Source organism: Nuphar pumila, chromosome 12, assembly GCF_984573655.1.
Source record: "Nuphar pumila chromosome 12, dmNupPumi1.hap1.1, whole genome shotgun sequence".
Taxonomy (NCBI): Eukaryota; Viridiplantae; Streptophyta; class Magnoliopsida; order Nymphaeales; family Nymphaeaceae; genus Nuphar; species Nuphar pumila.
In genome coordinates, this window is record NC_143260.1 from 105,273,823 (window position 1) to 105,297,435 (window position 23,613).

Consider the following 23,613-nt stretch of genomic DNA (forward strand, 5'->3'; position numbering starts at 1 on the left):
TAAACTATCATACTTACGAGAAGGTGCTGCAAAAGTCATTTTAACAACCTTCATACATATGCGGAGGTATTGTTGGACCAAAAGGAACTTAAAAAGCTAAATGAACCCTCGAGTTTGAAAAAGGTATTTTCTAGATCCGACTCATTTATCTTGATTTTTGTTAATTTGTGAATCAGTGCTCATACACGTTTAATCTTTATTCACATTCTTGAATTCGCGATGGCGTGATTTGAGCTACAAAAATCGAGAACCTACCCTGAATTTACCTTTTTTTTCAGGCAAAAGACGGTCAGAGTTTGCAAATGGCATTCCCACATCTTTTAAAGGTTTTTCAAAAGATTTTAGCAAAATTTGAGTAAGTCAATCTTTCCCTCACAAATTTTTATGAACTAATCATAGCCAAAATCACAATTAGGTTTGAAAAAATCACCTCATTGTCCTTGTTCTCTCCCTCTCTCTTTATGAATATTCCCCATCTTTTTTCAAAAAAGGATGGTCAAAACAGAGGACCTCTCTCTTTCTTCTTGCAATTAATCACCCAAACTGTTCACGGAAGAAACTAAAGCCTCTCTCTCTCTATATCTCATAAGGGTTTTAGTCAATGTTGTCACTATCATTATAGGCCCTATATCATTTGGCCAATGATTCAGGTCAATCAGCCGATACCGATACTCAAGTGAATCATTTTGAATCGGCCAAAAAATAATTAAAAATATTACATGTCAATCCGAACATGACACATGTTAAAGCTATTAAAAAATAATTTTAAGTATTTCTTTACATTTATTAAAAATAGCCTATTCAGGGGTGAAGCACATCAATTCTCTGCCGATACGATACAAGCCGATGCACACCGACACTGACAACATTGGTTTTAGTGGTCACTGTAATGGTTAATAACATTGTGGGGGTGTCGGCGGTTATTCAAATCAAGAAAGAAGGTTGCCTTTCAAACTACATAACATCTAAATATTGTGGATGCTTGCAATGGCAAGTGCTGGTGTCAGATGTGCCCAACATTAAACTTTGGGAGAAAGTAGGTATATCTCAAGTGTGGATTCCAGTTTTTGAAGAATAACTCTCATTTTGATTCATAGCAGGAGGGGTAACGACTCTTGTTATGTGAGCATGCCTAAGGGGGCATAAATCCATTTCCTTTTAAGAGTGGAATGGAGAGGGGTTGTAGCGGTGCAGGCTGTTGGGCTATGTGACTTTCATACTGAAGGATGTGATTTCAGTATAAGATATCTTTTGAGTTGAGCAAATATGGGTGAGAATCTCTTGTGAGAAGATGAGGCATGGGATTTGGAATTGTTGCAACATGTCCAAAATCACATCATTGAACGGGTGGAGATGGTGTTTTTTTGACTTGTATGGAGTTTGAGCTGAATGACCTATAGGTAGTTCTATGCATATTTTCATATGAAAATAAATTCTGATAACCAAGGTGGCAAGTGAAAAAGGTCTAACAATTGCTTTGACAACCAAACATCCTTCTACCCCCTAGCTTGTTCTTTATTGGATTCTGTCTCGCTGTTTAAGCTCTTGTAGCGGACTGTATGCAAATAGATTAAAGTTAGGCGTGCATTTTATAAAATTTTCATTGTTTAAATAATCTGATAATGGATGGCATGAGAGTGAAATATGGATGGATCTTATTGGATAAAACGGGCTAAATTTGGCGTCTTAACAACCCGAACCATATCCGACCCATCTTCATCCATGCTAAACAGTGTCGGGGTAAGTGATGTCACTCCTCTGTGTGAGAGAGAGAGAGGGGTATGGCGGAGGGTGCTTGAGTCTATCATGGCGTCTGCAGCTCTTCTTCCCCCCTCTTCCGCTCAGGTACTCCTTCTACCCTCCCCTTCGCCTTTGAAGCCTCCTTCTCGTGCATACTCCTTGGATGCATTGCCTGCTTCCAGCCTTCTTCGCTCGCGAAAAACAGTAGCGGTTAGGTCACAAAATGCTCTCAATTATTCGAAAACGATGCTTATTGGAACACCAACATCACAAAATTTGAACAAGACAGCAAAGAGCCCATTGTCTAGTGTTCTTCGATCAAACGGACCCCAGAAAATCCTGGCGTCTCATGTTGGTCGTTTGGCGAACACTGAGGGAATTCTCAGGGCACCCAATTTGGGAAAATTTGGAGCTTTGTGTGCCGATAAGACGATTAGGGCTTCGAGAACGACTTCCAATTTGGTGGAATCGCTGGAAGCCATGGCGGACAGCTCTGCAGAAGCTCCGAAATCGAAAAGGACGCCCAAAAAATCTCGAGGAGTGGAGTTGGTTGGGCCCTCAGCGGATGCAGGAGATGATAATTGGAGTTCGGCGAAACCCGCAGGCAGAGGCCGGAAGAAAGGTTCTACCAACAAGACGAAGAGTTTGAAGAAGGTGGAAGAGATTGATGTGGAAAAGAAGGAAAATGTACTAAGTAAAGGTGAGGTAGAAGATGATTATGACGATATGATGGACTTCCCTTACGAATCGCCGGGTTTGGTTTGCTGTTTTGGCGCTGCTCAGAGAGAGTTTGTGCCTACTGTAAGGGTGTCTGAGCGCCAAATGCATCCAGATATCTATTCAACTTGGAAAGGCCTCCAATGGAGCCCTCCAGAGTTCGTGAGGGCACCCGGAGGCCCGCCCTCAAATGTGGCCATTGCCCATGTTCGTTTAGGAGGGCGGGCGGCTTTCATGGGTAAGGTTGGAGACGATGAATTCGGGAACGATTTGGTTTATAAGATGAACACAGAGAAGGTCCAGACTCGGGCAGTGAAGATCGATCCTTCTGTAAAGACAGCTTTTTCGTATATGAAGATCATCTGTGAGGATGGCAAGCTGAGTATGAAGACTGTGAAAGAATGTGCAGAGGATTCACTTCAGAGCTCAGAATTGAATCTTGCCGTTTTGAAAGAGGTACTTGGGTAGCTACCGCGTGTTTTTCTATGGCTTGTTGATTGTTTTCTACCCTTTTGTTGGGGCTAATTCTGATCTTTATAAGTTTGAACCAGGCTAAAATCTTCCATTTCAATTCGGAAGTACTGACATCGCCATCCATGCATACTGCACTTTTTAGAGCAATAAGGTTGTCAAAAAAATTTAGTGGTCTTATATTTTTTGATCTGAACTTGCCGTTGCCTCTCTGGAGGTCCCGAGAGGAGACGAGGGAAGCAATCAAGGAGGCTTGAAACCAGGCAAACATCATTGAACTAACCAAGCAAGAGTTGGAATTCTTGCTCGATGAGGAATACTATGAGAAAAAGATGTACAGGCCTCAGTATTATGCGGAAAGCTATGATCAGACAAAGAGGCGGCGAGACTATTATCATTACACCCGTGAAGAGATATCTCCATTATGGCATGCTAACATAAAAATCCTTTTCATTACAGATGGATTATTTCGGATTCATTACTATACACCACATTTTGAGGGGTCAGTGATTGGTACAGAAGTTGTTCTAATCACTCCGTTTACATGTGATAGAACTGGTTCAGGAGATGTTCTTGTGGCAGGTATCATGAGAAAGTTAGTTGAGCACCCAGAGGTCTATGAGGATCAAGACAAACTGGAGAGAGATCTTCGATTTGCAATTGCTGCAGGAATTATATCTCAGTGGACAATCGGTGCAATGAGAGGGTTTCCAACTGAAAGTGCCACACAGAATTTGAAAGAGCAGGTATATGTACCCTCCATGTGGTAAGACTTTTATTCTCTAGAAAGATGGATCTTCCCCATTGAAAAGGATGTGGTTCATGACCTTTTTGTATACTGAGAATAGACTCTTCTTCTGACCTTTTAAAAGTAAAGGTTGAAATTTTTGCTGTTTATGAGGATTTGTGCCCTTTATCCATGCTGCAGCTCCTTCTCTTTCCCCCCCTTTTTTTTTAAATACTTGCATGGATGTTATTGCTTTTATGACATTGAAGATATCTCAAGTGAACCATAAATTTTGCACCATGGTTGCCAGTCGAGGAAGCGGGAGCCGGAAGCGTTACAGGAAGCGGGAGCGGGAAGCGTGGCACTTTCAAAATTTTAGGAAGCGGGAAGCGTGGGACAATTTAAAAGAGAATCAAGAATTGTCTCGGAAGCGAGGTGGAAGCGAAAAAAAAAGTAAAATAAAAATAAAAATACCAAAAAAAAAAATGAAAAAGGGGGAAGCATGGGGGAAGTGTGCTTCCCAGCGTGTTTTCGGAAGCGCGACATTTCGCACTTTCGAAACGCGCTTCGGAGAAGCGCACTTCCCCACTAGGCTAGGCATTTTCGATAACTCTGTTTTGCACACACACACACATATATAGTTGTATACAAGGATTGCTCTTTTCCTTCTCATACACGCACCACATAGAGAGAGAGAGAGAGAGAGAGAGAGAGAGAGAGAGAGAGAGAGAGAGAGAGAGAGAGAGGTTTTTCCTTGATATTCATTATTTGATGCTGTATAACAAAGTGCAGGTTAATGACTTGCACTGAGATTCCATATTGCCTGTTTTATTGAAGAATGCCTCTATTTTAATTGGCATTTAATGTAAAAAGGAAAAAAAAATTTAAAGAATGAGTAATTTACTGAAATCCGCCTAACTTATCTGCTATTCACAGAAAACCACCTAACATTTCACTTATTATATTTAGCTGCCTAGTTTTGTAATGTATGTTTCAAAGACACACTTCTCTTAAAATCATTCGGTTGACCCTTGTTTAGACAAGGTGTCTGAAATGCCATCATTGTTGTTTTGTTTAACAAAAGACTATGATCTAAGATGAGCTTATCTATAAGAAAAGGATAGAAATGTTATTTTATACTTTAGATAGGTATTTGAAAGCCATTCAAATAAAATAGGCAGTTAAATGTAATAATCGAATGTCAGGCAGCTTCTTATAAATAGCTGATAAGTTAGGCATTTTTTTTAAATTACTCTTAAAGAATTGATGATCACAAGAGTATATCTCATGCCTATCTATGTATACATGTATCTTCTATGGACTACCACTTGTGGGATAAACAGACCTGTCTGCAGGCTCGCTCTTCTCTCGTACAAAAGTTCCCAACTTGCAGAGCTACCTGTGCTGATGGTAGGCCTCGAGTTTTGATGTACCAATACTTCAAGCTTTCATCTGGTAACCTCTTTTGAGCAGCGAAGACCCCCTTCCTGCTTTGATCCTTTTTACAGACACAGCTCCACATAACTCGTACTCTAAAAACTCCAAAATTTTTTTGCAGAACTACCCGCATATTCATCCTAAACCCGTTCCTTGGCTACTCTGAGACTTACTTATCACATATGCAACCAGGATATGGATTAGCATAAAAGCTTTCCTCCAACCTTGGGAGTGGTCCCCGTTCTCTTGGATAAGGAGCTCCAAGCCTGTTTGACTGTATTTGCTTCACTCTTGATGAAAAGTTCTCCCACACTATCTCACCCCGGTCATAGCGATCTATTAATTTCACAAAGCTTTGCCTGATGCAAAATAATAGAATTTGTTACTATTCATTCATATATGGCCTATTAAACAGTTCTAAAGCATGTTCCTGGTTGGTATCATTCAGGTTGGGTATCTAAACTATGAATATCTAGTCTTACCTGTCTGGGTTGATAGTCTTGCGGAAGCCTTCGAACATCCGATGTCCCTGTACGGCTTTGGCCATGTTCCCATCATATGTGTAGACAAAGACATCACTTTCCAGGGCTATGATGTAGTCAAGTGCTGCAAGCCTGTTCTGGTACCGTTTAAAAGGCTGCAGTTCGTCTTCTGTTGCTAGTGTCATGTGTGTATAAACATTAGGGTATTCGCTTTGAAGTGCAGCCATGCTTTGTTTACCATAGATTTCCCCAGCAACAACATAGATGGTTGTTGTGGAAGGGTAACCCAGTGCCTTCAGGAAAAGTGTGGTTTCCCTTGGCGCCATCGGGCACCCTCCTTGAATTCGTTTCTCCTTGCTGTCAATCTCTTTTTCCTTCCAATGCTTTACACTGTATCTCATATCCTGTAGCTCCTTTGCCTCTTCTTCTGTTAGGTTGTGACTACAGCCAGTGAAGGCTAACATGTCCTTCTCGTATCTGCCAGAGATGTAAAACGCCTTCTTAAATTTTTGCCTTAACCTGTTGTGTGCAATTTCATATATATGCAGCTGGGTTTACCTTAGATGGAGAGCAATATAGGGACTGCCATCATTTCTCAGCCTAGCAACGAGTTTCTTTCCCAGCTCTTCTATTTCTGGCTTATATCGAAGTGCTTTAAAATTGGCGCGGCATCTCAGCCTTTGGATTGTACTAGCAAGGCCATTGTTTGCCAACCTAGAGTCTGAGTGTGTGAACTTTATAACCTTGTGCCGCTTCAATATCTTTGCCATTTCGACTCTGTAATAGCTAGCCTGCCAGCAGAAGTAAGCCATAGGGGCTTAGATGAAGTCTATTCATCCATTTAAGGATTATGGCAAGAACTCACCTTTGACCATGAAATGGGTGCTTTTGGATATGGCTTCACATTCTTATACTCTGGTGGTAGAGTTTCCACTATCTGGATATCGTCCTTTAGGGCATTTATGAAGTGCTCCGAATCAAAAATGTCTGAGAACTCACTGCAAGAGAATATAATGTTTAGTGCATTCATGCTCTAGGTACCATATGCTTTATCATGTTCGGAATCACAGAACAAAGATCAACAGTCGGGAACAATCTCATGATCTTACAATCTCAAAATTGATCCCCAAGTGACTTGTCACTCTTGATTACAGGCTTTGCACTTCCATTCTATGTCAAGTCCATTTAGGGTCTGTCTGGAAGGTGGTATTTGGGAAGAATAGAAGGAAATGACTTGGAAGGAATGGAGAACCAAATGGATATGGAAAGAAATGAGAGGAATTCTCTTGTTTTTTCGAGTGGTTTCCAAAAGGAACTGGAATCCAAAACAAGAATATCAAAGAAATCTGTGGAATCACCCTTAAGTTGCCAGAATCGCATGTTGGGTCCTGGAGCCCGTGTGATTAGGATGGCAAAAAGAGTTGCTAGCAATATTTACCTTGGATCTGTCCAGAAGGATTGATGATCCAAATATGGGAGAACTAGTGTTGCATTCATGAGTTTAGCAATCGCAACCATGTCGCAGATCTGAAAATAAATTAATCCAAAAGGTAAGACATTCTTTGATATATTTTCCTAGCAAAGTTCTAACAGAAAAGAAACTGGTAGCATACTCCTGTTCTCATTTGATTCAATCCACCATTTGCATGGACCAAAATGTATCCGTTCGTGCCTGATCCTGTTCCTGCAAGATTACAAGAGCGACAAGAGAACACTCTGAAATCATTCTTCTAACAGATATTGATAATTTTTTTCTGTGAACCGAAAAAGGGATAAAAAATTGCATACTTATGCGATTTTTCGGCTGCGTGATACATTGATAATAGTTATAACTATTCGGCTTCAACCAGATATCTGTAACCTGCTCATATTTATCAAAGCTAGAAAAGTCAGGTTTATCTGGAAGCTAAAGCTGGTAAAAACAGGGCACCTTCTACAGCATTACTGATCACTATCACTAGAGAGATTCATCTTTGAGATAAAATGGTTGTCAGTATGGCTGGTACTGCTCAAGTTGTTGCTGAAACGGCTTGGTATGTTTCAGCTGTGGCACCAACCTAATTATGTTGGTCCAGCTTATTCATATAACTGAGGAACCAGCAGCCCCGTTGGCAGATGACCTACAACTTCCACATATATTGATTGGGGAGTGTACAATTCAAAGGCGTAGGATCATGTCTACAGCATTCAGTATATGAATAAGCCTTCCAAAATTCAATACAGCCTAGAGTTAGGCATTATAATAAGTGAAAAGCTCGCTGCTTCTTGAATATGCAAAGGTGTGCTTGGTGGGAAGCTATGACTGGTGATGGTGTTGATAGAGTCATGGGCCTGGGCTGTGCCATAGAGTGTGGATCAGGTCCAAGGAAGCTTGGATGTCATTCATCTTGATGGTGACCACCACCAAAGAAATGGTCCTCACCTGGATGAGCCCCACATGACTTTGAGAAGCCGCTGTACACTTTTCGTATGAATCGATGGCTGCAAAATGAGCAGCTATGATTTGTTTAAAACATGAAGTCTTTGGTGGGTTTCTGGGTATTGTTCATCTTGGCGATGAATGACATCCAAGGTTCTTTGCACCTGATCTGCACTTTGTGCTATACTGAAAAGTGTCTCTACATGCTTATGGTGCACCCAAAATTTCGTATACCAGTGGGAGTTGTGTTTGCCTGTACAGTAGCAAGGCATCCAACTCTTTGGGAGTTCTGCATTGGTGGTTCATTGTGGTATTCTCAACATCCTCTGCTTGTTTGGGAGCAGTGGTGTTGCCAAAACACTGACAGTTGGCATAGACTGAAGACCACATTTCAACACCATAAAAAAAATGAACACCATTCACAAAAAAGTTTAGGCAAATTTTATCCCCCAACACATTTTGGCAACACCATCCCACATTTCAGAAACACATGAAAACAGTGTGTCCATTCCAACGCAAGGCTCCCAAACATAGCTAATAGGGAATGCTGCATAAGCCTTGCACTTTTTTTCAGGCAGCTGATGCTTTTAGCTGCATCAATAACTTTTTTTTTATATTTACACAGAGAAACCATCCCCAAGATCAGAAACCTAGCCGCGCTGCTGACTTTGCCTGCCATACTTATGGTTGCTATCCTGACAGTGTAAAACTCCGTGGGCTTACTTCTTGCCCTCAGAAAGTCGCCACGCTTCAGCTTGCACAAGGGGTGACACCTATGCCATTTGAACCTAGACCACCCGTTTAGTGACTTAGGTCCCATCCCACTACGCCAAACCCTTTTGGGGCTAGGTGCATCAATAACATTAAAAAAGGAAAATGTTGAAATTAGTAGAGTAACGATGGATGTTCAGCATCCTGTTCTAGTGATTGACCAACTACTAAATTAGAAGGCTCAAGAAGATCCAAATCAGAGTCACCATGCAGTTGAGTTTGAGTAGACTGTTAGAACAAGTACACAACCGGACCAACCCACCGCATGCTGGGGCCAGGCAACTATGAATAAGAGACTAGGTCCAAGCCATTCACACTAATCAACATGGAACCCTTGGACCATTTCTCCAATAAAAGATGGTCCTTTTAGGCCCACCAAGGAGATGACTATATGATGGCAGGGTTTATGGTCAAGTTTGGAGGCTACCAAAATCCAGATTTTCTTATGATATATATAGAGAAGAATTTGTGAGACCTAAAAAACATAATAAACTACAAGATCCCTACAGTGAAGATATAAATTTATAATCCTTCTAGGACTCCTGCATCATCCATCCAAGTCCACTCTCATCACAAGAGACCGGAAAACGACCGACCCGATTCGTGTCACCCTGAAACTCCTACACGAAAGCACCAACAAACCAGAAATGGAAAAACAAATAGAAAATCGAATGAAAACTCGATCAACCAACATCTAAAAGACATATTTTGAAAACCAATCACACAAAAATACAAATCGATCCTCCCAATAACCGCAGATTCCTAACATTCAAAAAAGTGAAAAAAAGTTCACGAAATCCCGATACATCACGACCAACACCACTAAGAAAACACAGAAAATCATGACAAACACAGAAAAAATCTAGAGAGAGAGAGAGATTCCCACATACACGGCATGACGAACACAGAGAAAATCATGACAATTGTCATTTTTTCCACATAAAATTGAAAAATTCGACAGAGAGAGAGAGAGAGAGACCGTTAACTCTTCGCTCCTGGCCCGGCGCCTCGATAACGGCCGCTCGTCGTCGGCGAGTGCGTTCTGCGCGTTCATGGCATCGCCGCCGGCAACCGCCTGCACCACGACGCGGGCGGCGGCCGCCTCCTTCCCCTTCCCGCTCCCCCCTGGCCCGACGTCGAGGTCGCCGGGGATCACCGCTGGCAGATTGAAGAAGCACCAGACTGCCAGCAGCAGCGTGAGGGCGCCGATGGCCTTCCTCCCGGCGTGCTTCGTCGCGAGCGCCCGCCGGACGGCACCAGCGATGGCCCGCGACCGCTGCAGTAACGGGTGGCGCCCGCCATCCACGTCGTCGCCCAGAAACGGGAACTGGTCCGACTCCACTGCATCGGAGTGCCTCCTCCTTGCCATCGCTCAGGCGACAGACTCGTTACGGAACCTCTCCTCCGCCCGTTACCGTTCCTGAGCTGGCCGAAATAACAGATGGATACACTATGGAGGACAAGAAAATTGTTGGTTAATGACTGTTTCTTAATTTCCTAGAGAGAGAATAAAAAAGTCTAGAGAAGGGGAGGTTATTAACCAGAAAGATCCCTAGGATTCGGAGCATCTATAATAAGACCATTTGAATATTTTTTTTTTAATCTCTCTTTTATAATATGGATGGTTGGGTTAGTATTAAGTCTCGCTTATCCATCACTGGAAGATGGATGGTTGGGAGTGGCCTAGTTGAGAAAGAAGTCCCTTGGGGGCATTCGAGATCGTAGTGTACGGTTTGTGAATGGGCGCTAGCTCTTTTTGGCGGTTTCTGTTTAGTTCATGTTATATATATATTGTTTATTTAATTTTATTTATCGTACTTTTAATCTTACTTAATGCTTAAGTTCTTGGCGCATGCTCCTTTGGCTTACCTTTTGTCCTCTACGGGTATCTTTGATGGCTTTTTAAGTATCGGAAGTTGTGTTTCTAGTATTGTTCAACATTTGTTTGGATCGTACTAGAATGTTGTATTGCAAATATTTGTTGTTTGATGACGATCTGCATATAACTTGGACAGTCATGGATAATGAGTTGGATTACTTTGTTTTGAATAGTATGACCCGATCCTGATCTGCCTAATCATATAAGTGTTTTAACACGTTTAGTATAGATTTTAACTTCAAATATAGATTTTTTATTTAACTTAAAAACTAAAAAATGTTTAAAATTTGGATAATTTGAAGAAAAAAAAAGAATTGATATTTTTATATAAGAATGTGGTGCAGATTATGATTTGCAACATGACTGATTACATTGATCTCAAACTGAATTCTTGTATACTCTTTATGTACATATCGACTATCTTGATTATTCTGGCTCAAGGTTTATATTGATCATAGATTACTGTGCCATAACAAAATACTCATAAACCATGCATTCATTCTCATTAGCAACCTGCAGGTCTGAAAATTTCATCTTACTGTAATCACTTGAAACAAAATTGTTGGTTCTGTGGTAGTCACCATGACATCCGGTGAATGCCTACTGTAAGCAAGGCTTGCCAGCGATAACTGGACAAAACCTGCTGGAGAATGGAAGAGGTCTGTTGAAGAGAACGAGAACTCCTGACCTAGTCCACCATTTGCAGCAACAAGAAATTGAAACCAATGCAAACCCAAGCAACTGATCTTTCAAAAAAAATTTGCTCTTCTTAGCATCCAAATTTTGCATTTTTAATGTCTTTGGAACATATAAATGTGTTTTTCATGGGCTCTAAAAATCAATGGCCTACAATGTGCCAACATTTTTATGACTAAAAAGAATCATTCTTTTATTTAAAAAAATATAAATCAAAGTGTCGTTTCTAGCAAAAAAAAGCATGTTGAACACATCTATGAGGTAAAATTGAGTGGATAAGATGATTTTTCAACTAGATTATATATATATATATATATATATATATATACACAGAGAGAGAGAGAGAGTAGCAAATACCTTTTAGTTATTGATGCCATTGCAATTGGGAGAAGGCTTGATGTTAACCAACGTACATACTTAGCAAGAATAAAAAGGCACTTTTTATGTCGATAACAAACTCATCAGTCATTTTGTTATCTACTTTCATTTTCATGTATGTTTTGGTCTATGACCTTGATCAAGATTCTGATTTTGCCTCTTGGGTTTTTGGCAAATATTAGCAACCCTAGTGAAAAGGCCCCCCTTGGAGGGCAGAAGGGAATGGAAACTTGGTCATGATTTATGCATAAGGCCACACAAGTTGATTCGAATTTGATGGGTTATTTTTCTTTAGGCAACTACCTAAAGATTGCAGGCCAGATTGCTCATATGTGATATGTCGTTTGGATCAAGTCCAAACATGGCCAAGTCAGTAGAGACTGACAAAGTGAGGGGGTTGTAGTAAATAACTAAGCACTCTTTTTTTTTAATTGAAGAAACTGCTTCAGGATAAGAGACCTAACCGTTCTGGCTCTGCCTACCATACGGTCGCTGTACCGGTCTTATATAAAAAACTAAGTGTAAAACTTCACTTGGTACTTTTTTTTTCGAGTTTTACTCCGAGAAACCACTGCAGAAGCAGACCGAGCCATGTTGGCTCAGCCTACCATACTTAGGTCTCTGTTCATTTCGGCGTAAAACTCTGAGGGCTTACCCCTCGACCAGGGACTCACCAAGCTTCGGCTTACGCAAGGGGTGACGACCATGGGATTTGAACCTAGACCGCCCACCTATCAAACGGTCTAGGCCCATCCCATTATGCCAAACCCCTTGGGTCTTGACTTCACTTGGTACTTGGTAGCTTGTAATGTGGTCAAACAAGGACTCTCATTTGAGTGGGCTCAGTAAGGTCTCAGCAAAGCCTCATATATCACTTTATCAGAAATATGGATGTAAACTGGTCGGACTCAGATCAGGTATAATCCCATGTGTCCTAATCAGGTTCAGATTCATATGAATGTATAGGGGCTCTACCAAATCTGAATCTAATCAGGGCATACACCCTAACCAGATCATGTAATCAAGCCCGAACTAGGATTCGGATTCAGGCTCATGTATAATGGCTCAAACCAAATCCGAGTCCGATTATGATTCAGCATCTGGTTTTGCCCAAATACTCGGGTCCATTCAGCTATCTGTCCCGAAGCTGAGCCATTGGCATCCCTACCTAATCAAACAGCTAAGGTTTGGAAAATTTCCAAATCTCCAAAGACAATCCGAGTGGGTTTCCTTCAAGGAAGGTGCCTAGGATTCTTTGAACTTTTCCTTGTCTCATTTGTTTCATGAAACTTACATGAAAAAGTGTTGAGCTAGCAACCCTAACATAATCTTTTCCTGTCATGAATGAAACAAAAATCAAATCATCAGTGTGTCAAAGTGTCATGCGGGTGCAAGTGGACTCCCGCTTTTCTCACCACCAATCACCTTCTATACAAAAATCCGCTCGTACCTCCCCTTATATAAATGAAAACCTTCACATGGGTTGGTAGCCGTTTTTAGAAATCAATGTTCATGCCCATTTCCCATGTAAAGCCTATACCTTGCATGAGACTGAAACAAACAAGGCCTTAGTGTGGGTTTTTGTTGTGAAAGTTGGATCATTAAAATGGTAGGGGGACGATAATTCTTGGGTGGCACTTGGTGGCTTCCAAGTCAAATCTTGCCATATTCAAACTGGAGCGTTCACAAAGGACTTTAAAGTCTTGATGGTTCTACAGTCGACCCATTTGCAGAAAATTAGAGTCGTGATGGACCTTCGTTTACTCGGAGAATTTTGTGATGGACAGTTGCGTGTTTGTCGCTTGTGCTCAAGCCAAGTCTTCTGTAAGCACTGATGGTAGTGTGCTTGCTCTGATGACTTTCATCTATGCGATTAACGGCATCCCAAATACCATGGACGAATTCTACGCCTTTTATATTGGTCTCATTTTTTTTCAACAGCTGAAAAAATACTTCCTCCATGATATTTGGGATGCCGTAGGCGATGAACGGCCTCAGAGCAAGATACGCACTCAATGACACGTTGTGTCACATTGTACACTAAAATAACTCATGACATGACTCTTGATTGAGTCAAACCACTACAAATTAAATAGTTTACACAAACTGATTGGATCGTGAACCTGTAACCAACCCGATTATGCCAACTACTTGTTGGTTATATATAGAGAAAAACAACCTACAAAATGGGTATTGTGTTAAATTAAACATGCTAATGGATTTACTGTGTTTTTTCAGAATTTACAGAATGAATCACTTCTTGGCGCATTTGTCGAGGATGCATTAATAAGTTTTTATAAGGTTTCAAAAATCAAAAGCCTACAATTTTCATGAAATTTTAAGCTCTAAATATCACTTTTTCATCCAAAATACATGATACGAGTGTCATTTCTAGTAAATCAATCATGTTAGAACACATCTATAGACTCAGAATTTAAAAGAAATAAAAATAAAAATCCAATAACATGTTTGATTTAGCACTGTGCCCATTTTGTAGTTTCCATTTTCATATATATATATATATATATATATATATATATATATATATGTGTGTGTGTGTGTGTGTGTGTGTGTGTGTGTGTGTGTGTGACAATCATCCAAGAACACCATAAATGAATAAAAAAACGAGAAAAGGAGAACAAAGAAATGAGAGAATATGTGAAAGAGGAAGGATCCAGTCCCTTGACATAGGATGGGTTCAATCCAATGTTGATCCTCACCGTCCAGCTTAGATCCTAGCCATCTAGGATTAGTCCACATCCAGGTGAAAGTGTGGACCAATCCTAACAGTCAATTGGATGGTTAGGATTGAATGTAGGATGGAACCCATCCTACATCAAACGACTGGATCCCTGCGCTGAAAGAGAAGCCAAAATATAAATAATAAGGAAAATGAAGAAACTAAGATGAAATATTGAGAAGGGAAAATGCTTATATTTGATAAGGACTTAATGCAAATGGAGCACCTGAGTCTGTAGAGCGGGACCTCTACATTTATGACCCAGTATTTGTTGGAACCTTTGTCCTCCTGTTGCAAATCATCATCAGCATCAACCTGAATGACCAACTACAGGAGAAAGATGATGCGGTGAGATCCACACCAACTTTTAACGATCTCAATGCTTCCATAAGGAGTCCCTTGTTAGAACATACATATTGGATCCAAATCAATATCTTGATCCTAAGTCACCAAAATGCAGAGAAGATTCTAGAAGCCATTTCAAACAAAGAAGACACTAGCAGATAGAAGCAGAAAATTGTGTCCAGCTTAAGGATGCTCTCCTTAAGATCAGTGTCCTATCTCTTGCCTAAATTTTTGCCACTAATTTTGGCATGGTTATCTTGTAATCTTGAGCCTCGCATAGCCACCTCATCTTGTATACTCTTTCTACAAACCGAACCATGTTTCTTTGCCTTGTGATATTCATCTTCCTGCTGTGTGTGATGTGATCTTATGGCATCATAGCTACAACTTGGGAGAGATGGATCAATCTTTGGCATCATTTCAGCCCAATGTTCAAGCTAGCTTAACCATCCTCAGCTACCAACTGATTCACTCTATAAAAATTCAAAGACCAGCAGAAAATTTATATGGATCAGATCCCCTTCAAAACCAGATTTCACAGAAACCAAGAGATGCAAATTTTCAAAGAATAAAACTTAAATGGCTCTAAGTTGCACACCATCACTGGCAATGTTCATCCATTCTTAAGCATTAAAAGAAGATGCAGCCATTATGTTCTTCCATAGCAACTGCCAAACTACATGTAGTCATGATTTTATGCATCAAGTGACTTTACACTTGGACATAACAGGCTATACTCTCTTTTTGTAACCTAAAGCCTCCCAAGGGCCAAACAACTTTCCTGATGGCTGGATGGTGTTAGGTAAGCACACATATTTCTAATTCAATTAACCGCTGAGGACATTGCCACCTCATATTATATAAATTCCCCGCTCTACCATTTCTCATCATCCCCTCCAACCACTACTGACCTTGTACATGCAAAAGAAATCATGCTAAGGATTATCAGGTAAATGCAGTCAGACCATGAATCTGCAGTGTGCTACTTGCAGGTTGCAGTTGCAGCAACCGGCCTCCTATGTTTACAAAGTAACAAACTAAAATTCCAATTCCCAAGCTATAAAGAAGCTATAATTTTGTTGTTCATGTCACATTCTGCAACTAAGAGCACGTAATCTTTACAATCCATTTAAAAATGCACTAAGGGCACATAATCTTCAAAATACACTGGCACAAGACGAGCTCATCGTATCACAATAACAATGATGCTAGAGATCCGTTTTTGTCATAATTAGGATGTCAATCTATGGCATGAAGGTCATTCCATTCCCTGCTCAAAAGCTTGTTAGCAGAGTTCATCTTAGGAAAAAAAAATACGCTATTGCATATCCACTTTTGCCAAAGAAAACCATCCAAAGCTTAAGACTGAAGTAAGAACTAATACTTTTATAGTTGCAGGAAAATAAGAAAAAGTAGATGAAGGCCAATCAATTCTCTATCTTTGGATGTATTTATAAACGGCTCCTTGCTAACAACTTTTCATGATTGGAAGTTTTATTTTTTTTACTTTTTATAGACAAGTTTTGATAAGTAAAAAAAACTTTTTTCAGAACGAGGGACCTACTTTATTTTCCATTTCTACATATCTTCCCTTATTCCACCACCACCACCACTGCCACCAATACCCTTCTTCACCACCCTGTCTTCGCTGCCGCTTCACTTTCTCCAACATCAAGACCACTATCAATCACCACTACCTCTGCCTATGCTGTCACAACCACTTTCCCTTCTTCAACACCAAGGCCAGCATCACCACCACTGTCGCACCATATTCCACACCAGAAATCACCATCACTACCCCTACCACCACCGTACACAAACTCCATCCTCCCACACCTCTTTTCTCTTTATCGCCCCCACCAACCACTGAAATGTGGTTTTATTTGTTGTAAACAATAACTAAATATGCATCCAAACAAGGCCTAAATGTTCTGAATAGTAACACTAGATACTCTGCTAATACCAACAGTAGAGCCTGCAGCAAGAACAACACAAAGCAAACTTCACATAGAGCACCCAGAAGGCCCAACAAACGCCTAAAAATTGATTCATAACCCATCCGAGGAACCCATTACATCAAGGAAAATCAAAGGGTAAAAATCCAAGATCACCCTAGCTTATCTTCAACTTTTGATGATCCAATAAGTCCCTTAATGGTTAAATATAGTTTCATATCAATATTCAAAGTTCAATTTCAAAAAGAAAATTCTAAGTAAAAATACTATAATCTCATAAAGAAAATACAAACAAAAAATTACATCATTGACTGATAATCCATTAAATTGTATTGTAACTGTAACACAGCACTAGTGGCCACTCATCATCCGAGGAACCCATTACATCAAGGAAAATCAAAGGGTAAAAATCCAAGATCACCCTAGCTTATCTTCAACTTTTGATGATCCAATAAGTCCCTTAATGGTTAAATATAGTTTCATATCAATATTCAAAGTTCAATTTCAAAAAAAAATCTAAGTAAAAATATTATAATTTCATAAAGAAAATACAAACAAAAAATTACATCATTGACTGATAATCCATTAAATTGTATTGTAACTGTAACACAACACTAGTGGCCACTCATCATAACCATGTACCAGTGCAATCAAACCCCTCCAAAATGCAAAGATGCACTAAACTATAAAGTCCCATATCTGAAGTATTGCATCACAAAGAATGACCCCTCCCCAACCAATAGTTAGGTGCACAAGTTCAAAATCATATAAAATGAATGAAAAGGATCATGTTTGGAGAATATGATTATGAATAACACCAGAAGCAGAACATTTAGAAAGTTGCAAGATATTTAGCTACAATGATAAGCATAATAAGAAAAAGGTGGTTATTCAAGTGGGTAGCAGAGTAACTATAAGAAGATACTTGTATTAACAAATTTCTCTGTAATAATGTTTTATAAAGGACTCACAAGTCAAGGACCATTCAACTAAACTAAAATGCCAAAAGGACAAACTCGATCAAAATCAGAGAAACTTTAGTGGGTCTTGTGATTGAATAGCATGAGGATACAAATTATAAGCACTCAGGCAGGTAGAGGATGATAATTATTATGGGGAGTAAGAGGATGAATTAATATGGGAAGTGAAAGTACAAAAGACAGGAAGCATTTTCCAGGAAATGAATAGCACACATAGAAAGTTCATGATGAAGGGATTACAAACGGATGTTGATGATTTTGATTTTTTAATACCGAATCAGACAAATATCCAAATTTGATGGATATCTGAATCTGTTTACATGTAAAAACAGATATTGTATGAGATTTTCACCATCCAAATCCAAATTTTGATCCATTTAGATAAAATCCAATTAGTTGAATATGGAACTTTGACTAAATCTGATATGAATTTGAACCATTTACATCCCTATTTAGGATTATATATATATATATATATATATGCAATCAATTTTTGTGATACAATCATAAAAGAGCATAACAAACAAAGAGTATGAAAACAGAATACAACCGCATCATTAACAGATTGCACGAATGCTGGGGTTCATAGCGCCCTACATAAAATTCTAAAAAAACTTTGTAGTTCCAAACAAAAAAACAATGCAGCTGTTGCCAAAGTATCCATATGCTGGGAAATAAAGATGACTAATCAAAACATACATAAGAACCATGAACTTAGAGAAAAGAGGGGGAACTCATTGAAACATCCATATCCGTGTCCAATTTCTAATTTACCAAATAAGAAAACTGCATTCTGCAAAATACGCAGATGAGTCCAAAATTTCATAGGAAATGTGAAACATATCACAATAAGCACAAAATCATCGATTCAAAACCCGACCAAATCCTGGTAAGACAAATTCTTCATTATCATTTACTCTGCATGAAGGAAAAAAGAAGCGCATAAGAATACCCGAACAATCAGAAAAAACAAATAAATAGAGTACAAAAACCGAAATTAAAAGATCTCGAGCACAAGTATAAGAATTAAGTAATAAGTTCAGAATTTATACATGAAAAGAAAAAAATAGCAGCATATAAAGTAAAATGAATAAGAATGCCAACAAACCTCAAATGTTGCTGGGGTACATGAAAACCCTAACCTTATTACCCTGCAAATATAAAACAAAACAACATCAAACCCAGCATCATAATTCTTCAAATGAGGCAATTCCCAAAGACCAGCAAAAAAATCGACAACAGCAAAAGATTCTGAAATCAATCGATTATTCGACGCTGAGACACGGTACAAGCCAACTCACCATGGCTCGGGGCGGCAAGTTCGACTTGAACTGGGCGCGGACGACGCCGCTGTTCCCGTGAGGCCGGGTAACCTTCCCCCAGATGCACCGGTAATGCGACTCGTCCTTCTTCACCTTGGCCTTGTAGATGTACGCCAGCCGTTTCCCGCAGTACCAGGCAACCTCCTCCTTCGTGTTAACCCCTTCAATCTGGATCAACGACGTATTCTCGTACTGGTTCGACTTCGACCTACTCAATCAAACACAAAATATTAACAAAAATCCTCAAATGAAGGAAAAGTAATCCGCCCTTCCTCAAGCAAAAACTCTAAAAAACGAAATACACGATTTCTACTACAATAATACAATTTCCGAGAAGGGAATCTCACCTTTTGAACCCGAGGACAGTTCCCCTCACGTACAATCTGCAAAAAACGGGAGAAGAAACGAAATCAATGAAAAACCCGAGAACATGAAATAAAACCCTAGATCCACGAAGAGAAGGAGAAAATGGGTCGGAAGAGGAAGGGGAGAGGGGAAAACCTGACGCGTTCTCCTTGCCTACCCTTCACCATTTTCTAGCCGGCGATCGAAAACCAGAGACTAACGCAGGGTAACTAACGAAAAGCGAAACCCTAACCCTAAAAAACAGAAAAGGTAAAACCCAAACGGGGAGAAGGCCCTTTTACGCTTTGTCAATTTCTAATTTGACCTAATGTTTTAAATTATTTTCGGTAACACCACTACCGTCTAAGGGCTATTGTGAGGGACCCATCACGGTGCTGGATCGCGGCTATGACAGAACGTTATACGTATGTTACGGTTTGGGATGTCAATGGATCGGATTTTATCCGATATTCGACCGAATCTGGCTTTGTTTCGTCAGACCGAAACCGTAGCGGATTATAATCGAGTGCGGATATAGCTTTGGTTGTCTCCCTACATTAGACGGATATGTGGATTTGATGGATATCCAAATTCACTTACACGTAAAAAAGCGAGTTTGGTATGAGCTTTTCACCATCGGAATCCAAATCCATTTAGGAAACATCCAAATAGTAATTTGGTATCGACAACATCTGATCCAAATCCAAACCATTTGCATCCCTAATCGCAGCGGGAGATGGATTTGTCTTCGTATTTGGACGTGAACTGTCCAAATGGAAACCATATCCGTTTTTGTAAAGTGAACAAGGGATACAAATGGATAGGGTTTTTTTCCATGTCAGAACTGAATCCAACGCTTATACTCAGGATACATATCCTTAAAATAATGTTGGAAGATGTACTTGTATCATATTTGGTTTTAATCGTTGGGATGATATTCCCAAAGGATGGATAAGAATTAGTGTTTACGTTGGGTCCATGTTCGGATCCGGATCAAATTCAAACATGACCAAATAATACTTTTAAGCATTTTTATGATTTATTTGAAAATAAAAACAAATCAGGTCATTTTGTATCGATTTACTGCTGAGACGATGCAGGCCGATACTCACAACACTGCTTCAGCCAGAGATGAGAAGGAGGAGTGGTGAAGATGGGAGTAGGGCTGTTAAACGAGTTGAGCTTGGGCTGTTCGGGTTCGGCTCGTTTAAAAAATACTTTTTTTTATATATTTTGAAAGCTTGATAATATAAATAATATATGTAATGCATATAGAAAGCACATATAATATGCATATATCTAATCTATGTATAATCTATACATATATAATATGCAAGACCAGCTGCCTATTCAAGCTGAGCCTAGCCGAGCTTGCCTTGTTTGTGCTCTGCTCCATTTACAGGGAAGTAGCTAGGATTCATGTGAAGGTAGGGACGGCAGTGGACCGGGGGAAAGCGGGGCCCCACCCCGCCTCGCCCCGTTTGGACCGGGGATGAAGGGTATGAAACGGGGATAGTGGCGGGGACGAAGGTTAAAATCCATCCCCGTCCGGGGGTGGAGACGGGGATGGACTGGCACGTTCCCCCTCCCCGCCCCTCCCCGCCCCTCCCCGCCCCATCCCCGCCCCGGCCCCGGCCCATCCCCGGCCCATCCCCGTCCCGGCCCCGCCCCGCCCCATCCCCGCCCCCAACCCTTTATATTTTTACTGTTTACTAACCCTAACTCCCTTCCCTAATTTCCTAACCCTGGAGCCGCCGAGCCGGGCCGTCGCCTCTTCCCCTTCCCCATCCGCATTATCATTGTAGCCGGGCCGTCGCCGACCACCGTTGGTCGTCGCAGGGGGAGGCCTCCACCCTCATACTCAGCCTCCTCTGCAAGCTCGACGGGAGGGCGGAGCTCTACTGAGACGTACCCCTCTCCTACCTCTTCCTTACGAACAATCTTCAGTACATCATCGTTAAGGTGCAGAGCTCCGATCTCCGACAAAAATTTTTTTTTGAGATAAAATAAAAAATGGCTACAATTATTAATAAAAATCTATTTCATATGGACAAATCAAACTATTTGCTGCAGTCAGGGCTGGGCTAGGACTGGACTGGGCTACAAAAATGGATAAAAATATATTTCATATGGAATCAGGGCTGGGATAGGACTGGGCTTTTAAAAAAAAAAAATAACTGTTTCGGGAGGCAGGACTGGGCAACAGCCCAGTCCTGCCCCCCCCCCTAGCTACGCCCTTGCATTTACCTAAAAGAGCTGGCTTGTAGCTCGGCTCGGCGACTTCAACTTCTGAGCCGAGCCGAACAAAGAGATGCTTGTCTCGTTTCCCAGCCTTAGATGGGAGTGAAGGTAGAAATGGGAGATGATTTCTCCCTCTTGACATGATCTTGGCTTATATCGGTGGTTTCCGAACCCATGAGTTAGAAACTCTCTTATTAGGATGTAAACAGTACGGATTCTGTTGGGATCTAGGCATTACCAAGTCCGACTTAATCGGGTTTGGCTTAATCGGATTTGGATTCTGATTCATATTCGAATGACCTGGATTCAACTAACTTAAAAACCACTATTTACACTTTGGATCAGGTTTTTAGTCAGGCTGGGGGTCCTAACCTTGGAGTTTTATGCCGCCAGCATGATAACCTTAGGTATGGCAGTCTAAGCCAGCATGATCAGATCTTCATGTGAGGTGTGGTTTCTTCAGGTTATGAATTGAAAAACAAACAAACAAGAAAGCAAGTCCTATGAAGTTTGGAGTTTGGATCTCATGGCAAGAGGTAACAAGATTGATCCAAACGGTTTAAAAGAAGTTTTTATTTTCTTTTCAATAGTTCAAGCCTAGCCAAGCCTGAGTCGAGCTTGAACCTAGTTAAGTTTGAACAAAGGTTGTCCAAGCTCGGGTTGAGAGATTGAACACTCTTTTATGAGCCATGCTCGAACAGCCAAAATTTATGAAAACTATCAATAGAAATGCAAAGGTAGAAATTTATGGCACTTCTTTTCCTTCAGATATTATTTTGTGCCGTTTATGAGAAGGGACTTTTGCCTTGCCATTGTATACTCCCTAGTGATCTAAGGGGGGTTTGGGGTTTTACGCTAATGAACTCAGTGAGCAAGATGGTTTTCCCCAGTTATCTCAAAAAAAAAAAAGGATCATTACATGAATTCAATGCAGCAGAGATGCAAAAACATTTTGGTAAATCGGCTTCATTTGTTTTTCATAGGAACCCTCACCAAGAACCGGGTCACTTAATGGGCCTGCCTCCCTGCGAGTTAAAACTCCAGGTTGAGGATACAACCACCCAGCCTTATGTGGCTCAACCATGATAAAGCAACGGCATCCCCCGTGCAACATCAGCTTCATTTTTATTTGGATAATCCAAAGGGACCCCCCTGCACATTGGCTAGCCTTAGGTAGGTAAAAACCGTTGAGGTCCCCCTTGCCCACTGGAGAGTATATACCCAACTTCAACCTTGCGGAAAGGGATGCCACCCGTGGGTTTCAAACTTGTGATGTCTCATCAATTTGGTGGCATTCACAAGTCTCCCCTACCAGATGAGTAGAGCCCTTGTGGGCATAGGCTATAATCGCTGTATTCTCAATGACCATCCAATACATTGGACATGCCAAGGCTTGCATCATATGCATTATATTGTTTAATGCATTTGCTTCGACAGAAAGATATAAACGATGTACATGTGGATAGGGCTGGGAATCAGACGAGTGACTTGTTCTGCTCGGCTCATAAAGAATATTTGAACCTGTAAAATAAGTTTGGCAAGCGAAACACAAGCTATAGATGATCAACTCGGCTCATATATATTTAAATTACATTTTACATCATACAGTAAAATGATGAACTAATGGCTGAAGTATTTGGCTTCCAAGAATAATAGGTTTAAGTTCAAAATCCTACTGCTTCTAGCTTTGACAGAAACTTTTTTTTTTGGTGTAAACAAAACAGCTCAAGCTTGATTCATTTATCTAGAGCTCGGCTTGGCATGAATAAGCACAAGGCAAGCTTGGCTCGTTACTAGCCCTACATATGAGTAAAATGATGACAGAAAAGCGGCATTGGACTTGTTTTTTTGGTAGGCAAGCTGGGTTAGGCAGACCCCTACCAGTTATACAACTATATCATTGGGTTTTGAACCAGCAATGTCCCAACACAGGGTGACGTGCACCAGCTGCTCCTACCAGATAAGTGG

At 40.6% G+C, this 23,613-nt stretch overlaps 3 protein-coding genes and 1 pseudogene across 3 annotated transcripts; 2 read left to right on the forward strand and 2 right to left on the reverse strand.

Moving 5' to 3' along the window:
- Nucleotides 1-1,758: 1,758 nt before the first annotated feature.
- LOC149821455 (fructokinase-like 1, chloroplastic) lies at nt 1,759-3,823 on the forward strand. The gene has a single exon (XM_089982261.1). The coding sequence runs from the start codon at nt 1,807-1,809 to the stop codon at nt 2,923-2,925; it is 1,119 nt and encodes a 372-aa protein (XP_089838387.1). The 5' UTR covers nt 1,759-1,806; the 3' UTR covers nt 2,926-3,823.
- On the forward strand, nt 3,030-3,698 carry LOC149821456 (fructokinase-like 1, chloroplastic; annotated as a pseudogene).
- A 585-nt stretch (nt 3,824-4,408) lies between the features above and the next one.
- On the reverse strand, nt 4,409-10,148 carry LOC149821457 (O-fucosyltransferase 28-like). Its single transcript, XM_089983083.1, has 8 exons — nt 9,744-10,148; nt 7,363-7,435; nt 7,188-7,258; nt 7,013-7,101; nt 6,440-6,572; nt 6,133-6,365; nt 5,575-6,051; nt 4,409-5,451 (listed from the first exon to the last, which is right to left on the reverse strand). Exons 1-8 carry the CDS (start codon nt 10,131-10,133, stop codon nt 5,262-5,264), a joined length of 1,656 nt encoding a protein of 551 aa, XP_089839209.1. The 5' UTR covers nt 10,134-10,148; the 3' UTR covers nt 4,409-5,261.
- An 8,303-nt stretch (nt 10,149-18,451) lies between these two features.
- LOC149821458 (large ribosomal subunit protein eL33w-like) lies at nt 18,452-19,676 on the reverse strand. Its single transcript, XM_089982899.1, has 5 exons — nt 19,561-19,676; nt 19,407-19,442; nt 19,039-19,267; nt 18,846-18,888; nt 18,452-18,655 (listed from the first exon to the last, which is right to left on the reverse strand). Exons 1-4 carry the CDS (start codon nt 19,590-19,592, stop codon nt 18,847-18,849), a joined length of 339 nt encoding a protein of 112 aa, XP_089839025.1. The 5' UTR covers nt 19,593-19,676; the 3' UTR covers nt 18,452-18,655; nt 18,846.
- Nucleotides 19,677-23,613: the final 3,937 nt, after the last annotated feature.

Bases quoted from the DNA above. Each gene is read 5' to 3' on its own strand.
- LOC149821457 (XM_089983083.1), bottom strand. From the start codon at position 10,133: ATGGCAAGGAGGAGGCACTCCGATGCAGTGGAGTCGGACCAGTTCCCG. The intron at 6,573-7,012 runs GTAAATATTGCT...ATTCTCTTGCAG, and splicing joins TCCTTCTGGACAGATCCAAG to TGAGTTCTCAGACATTTTTG. The intron at 5,452-5,574 runs GTAAGACTAGAT...ATTTTGCATCAG, and splicing joins AAGACTATCAACCCAGACAG to GCAAAGCTTTGTGAAATTAA.
- LOC149821458 (XM_089982899.1), bottom strand. From the start codon at position 19,592: ATGGTGAAGGGTAGGCAAGGAGAACGCGTCAG. The intron at 19,443-19,560 runs GTTTTCCCCTCT...CGTTTTTTGCAG, and splicing joins AGGCAAGGAGAACGCGTCAG to ATTGTACGTGAGGGGAACTG. The intron at 19,268-19,406 runs GTGAGATTCCCT...TTGATTGAGTAG, and splicing joins ACTGTCCTCGGGTTCAAAAG to GTCGAAGTCGAACCAGTACG.
- LOC149821455 (XM_089982261.1), top strand. From the start codon at position 1,807: ATGGCGTCTGCAGCTCTTCTTCCCCCCTCTTCCGCTCAGGTACTCCTT.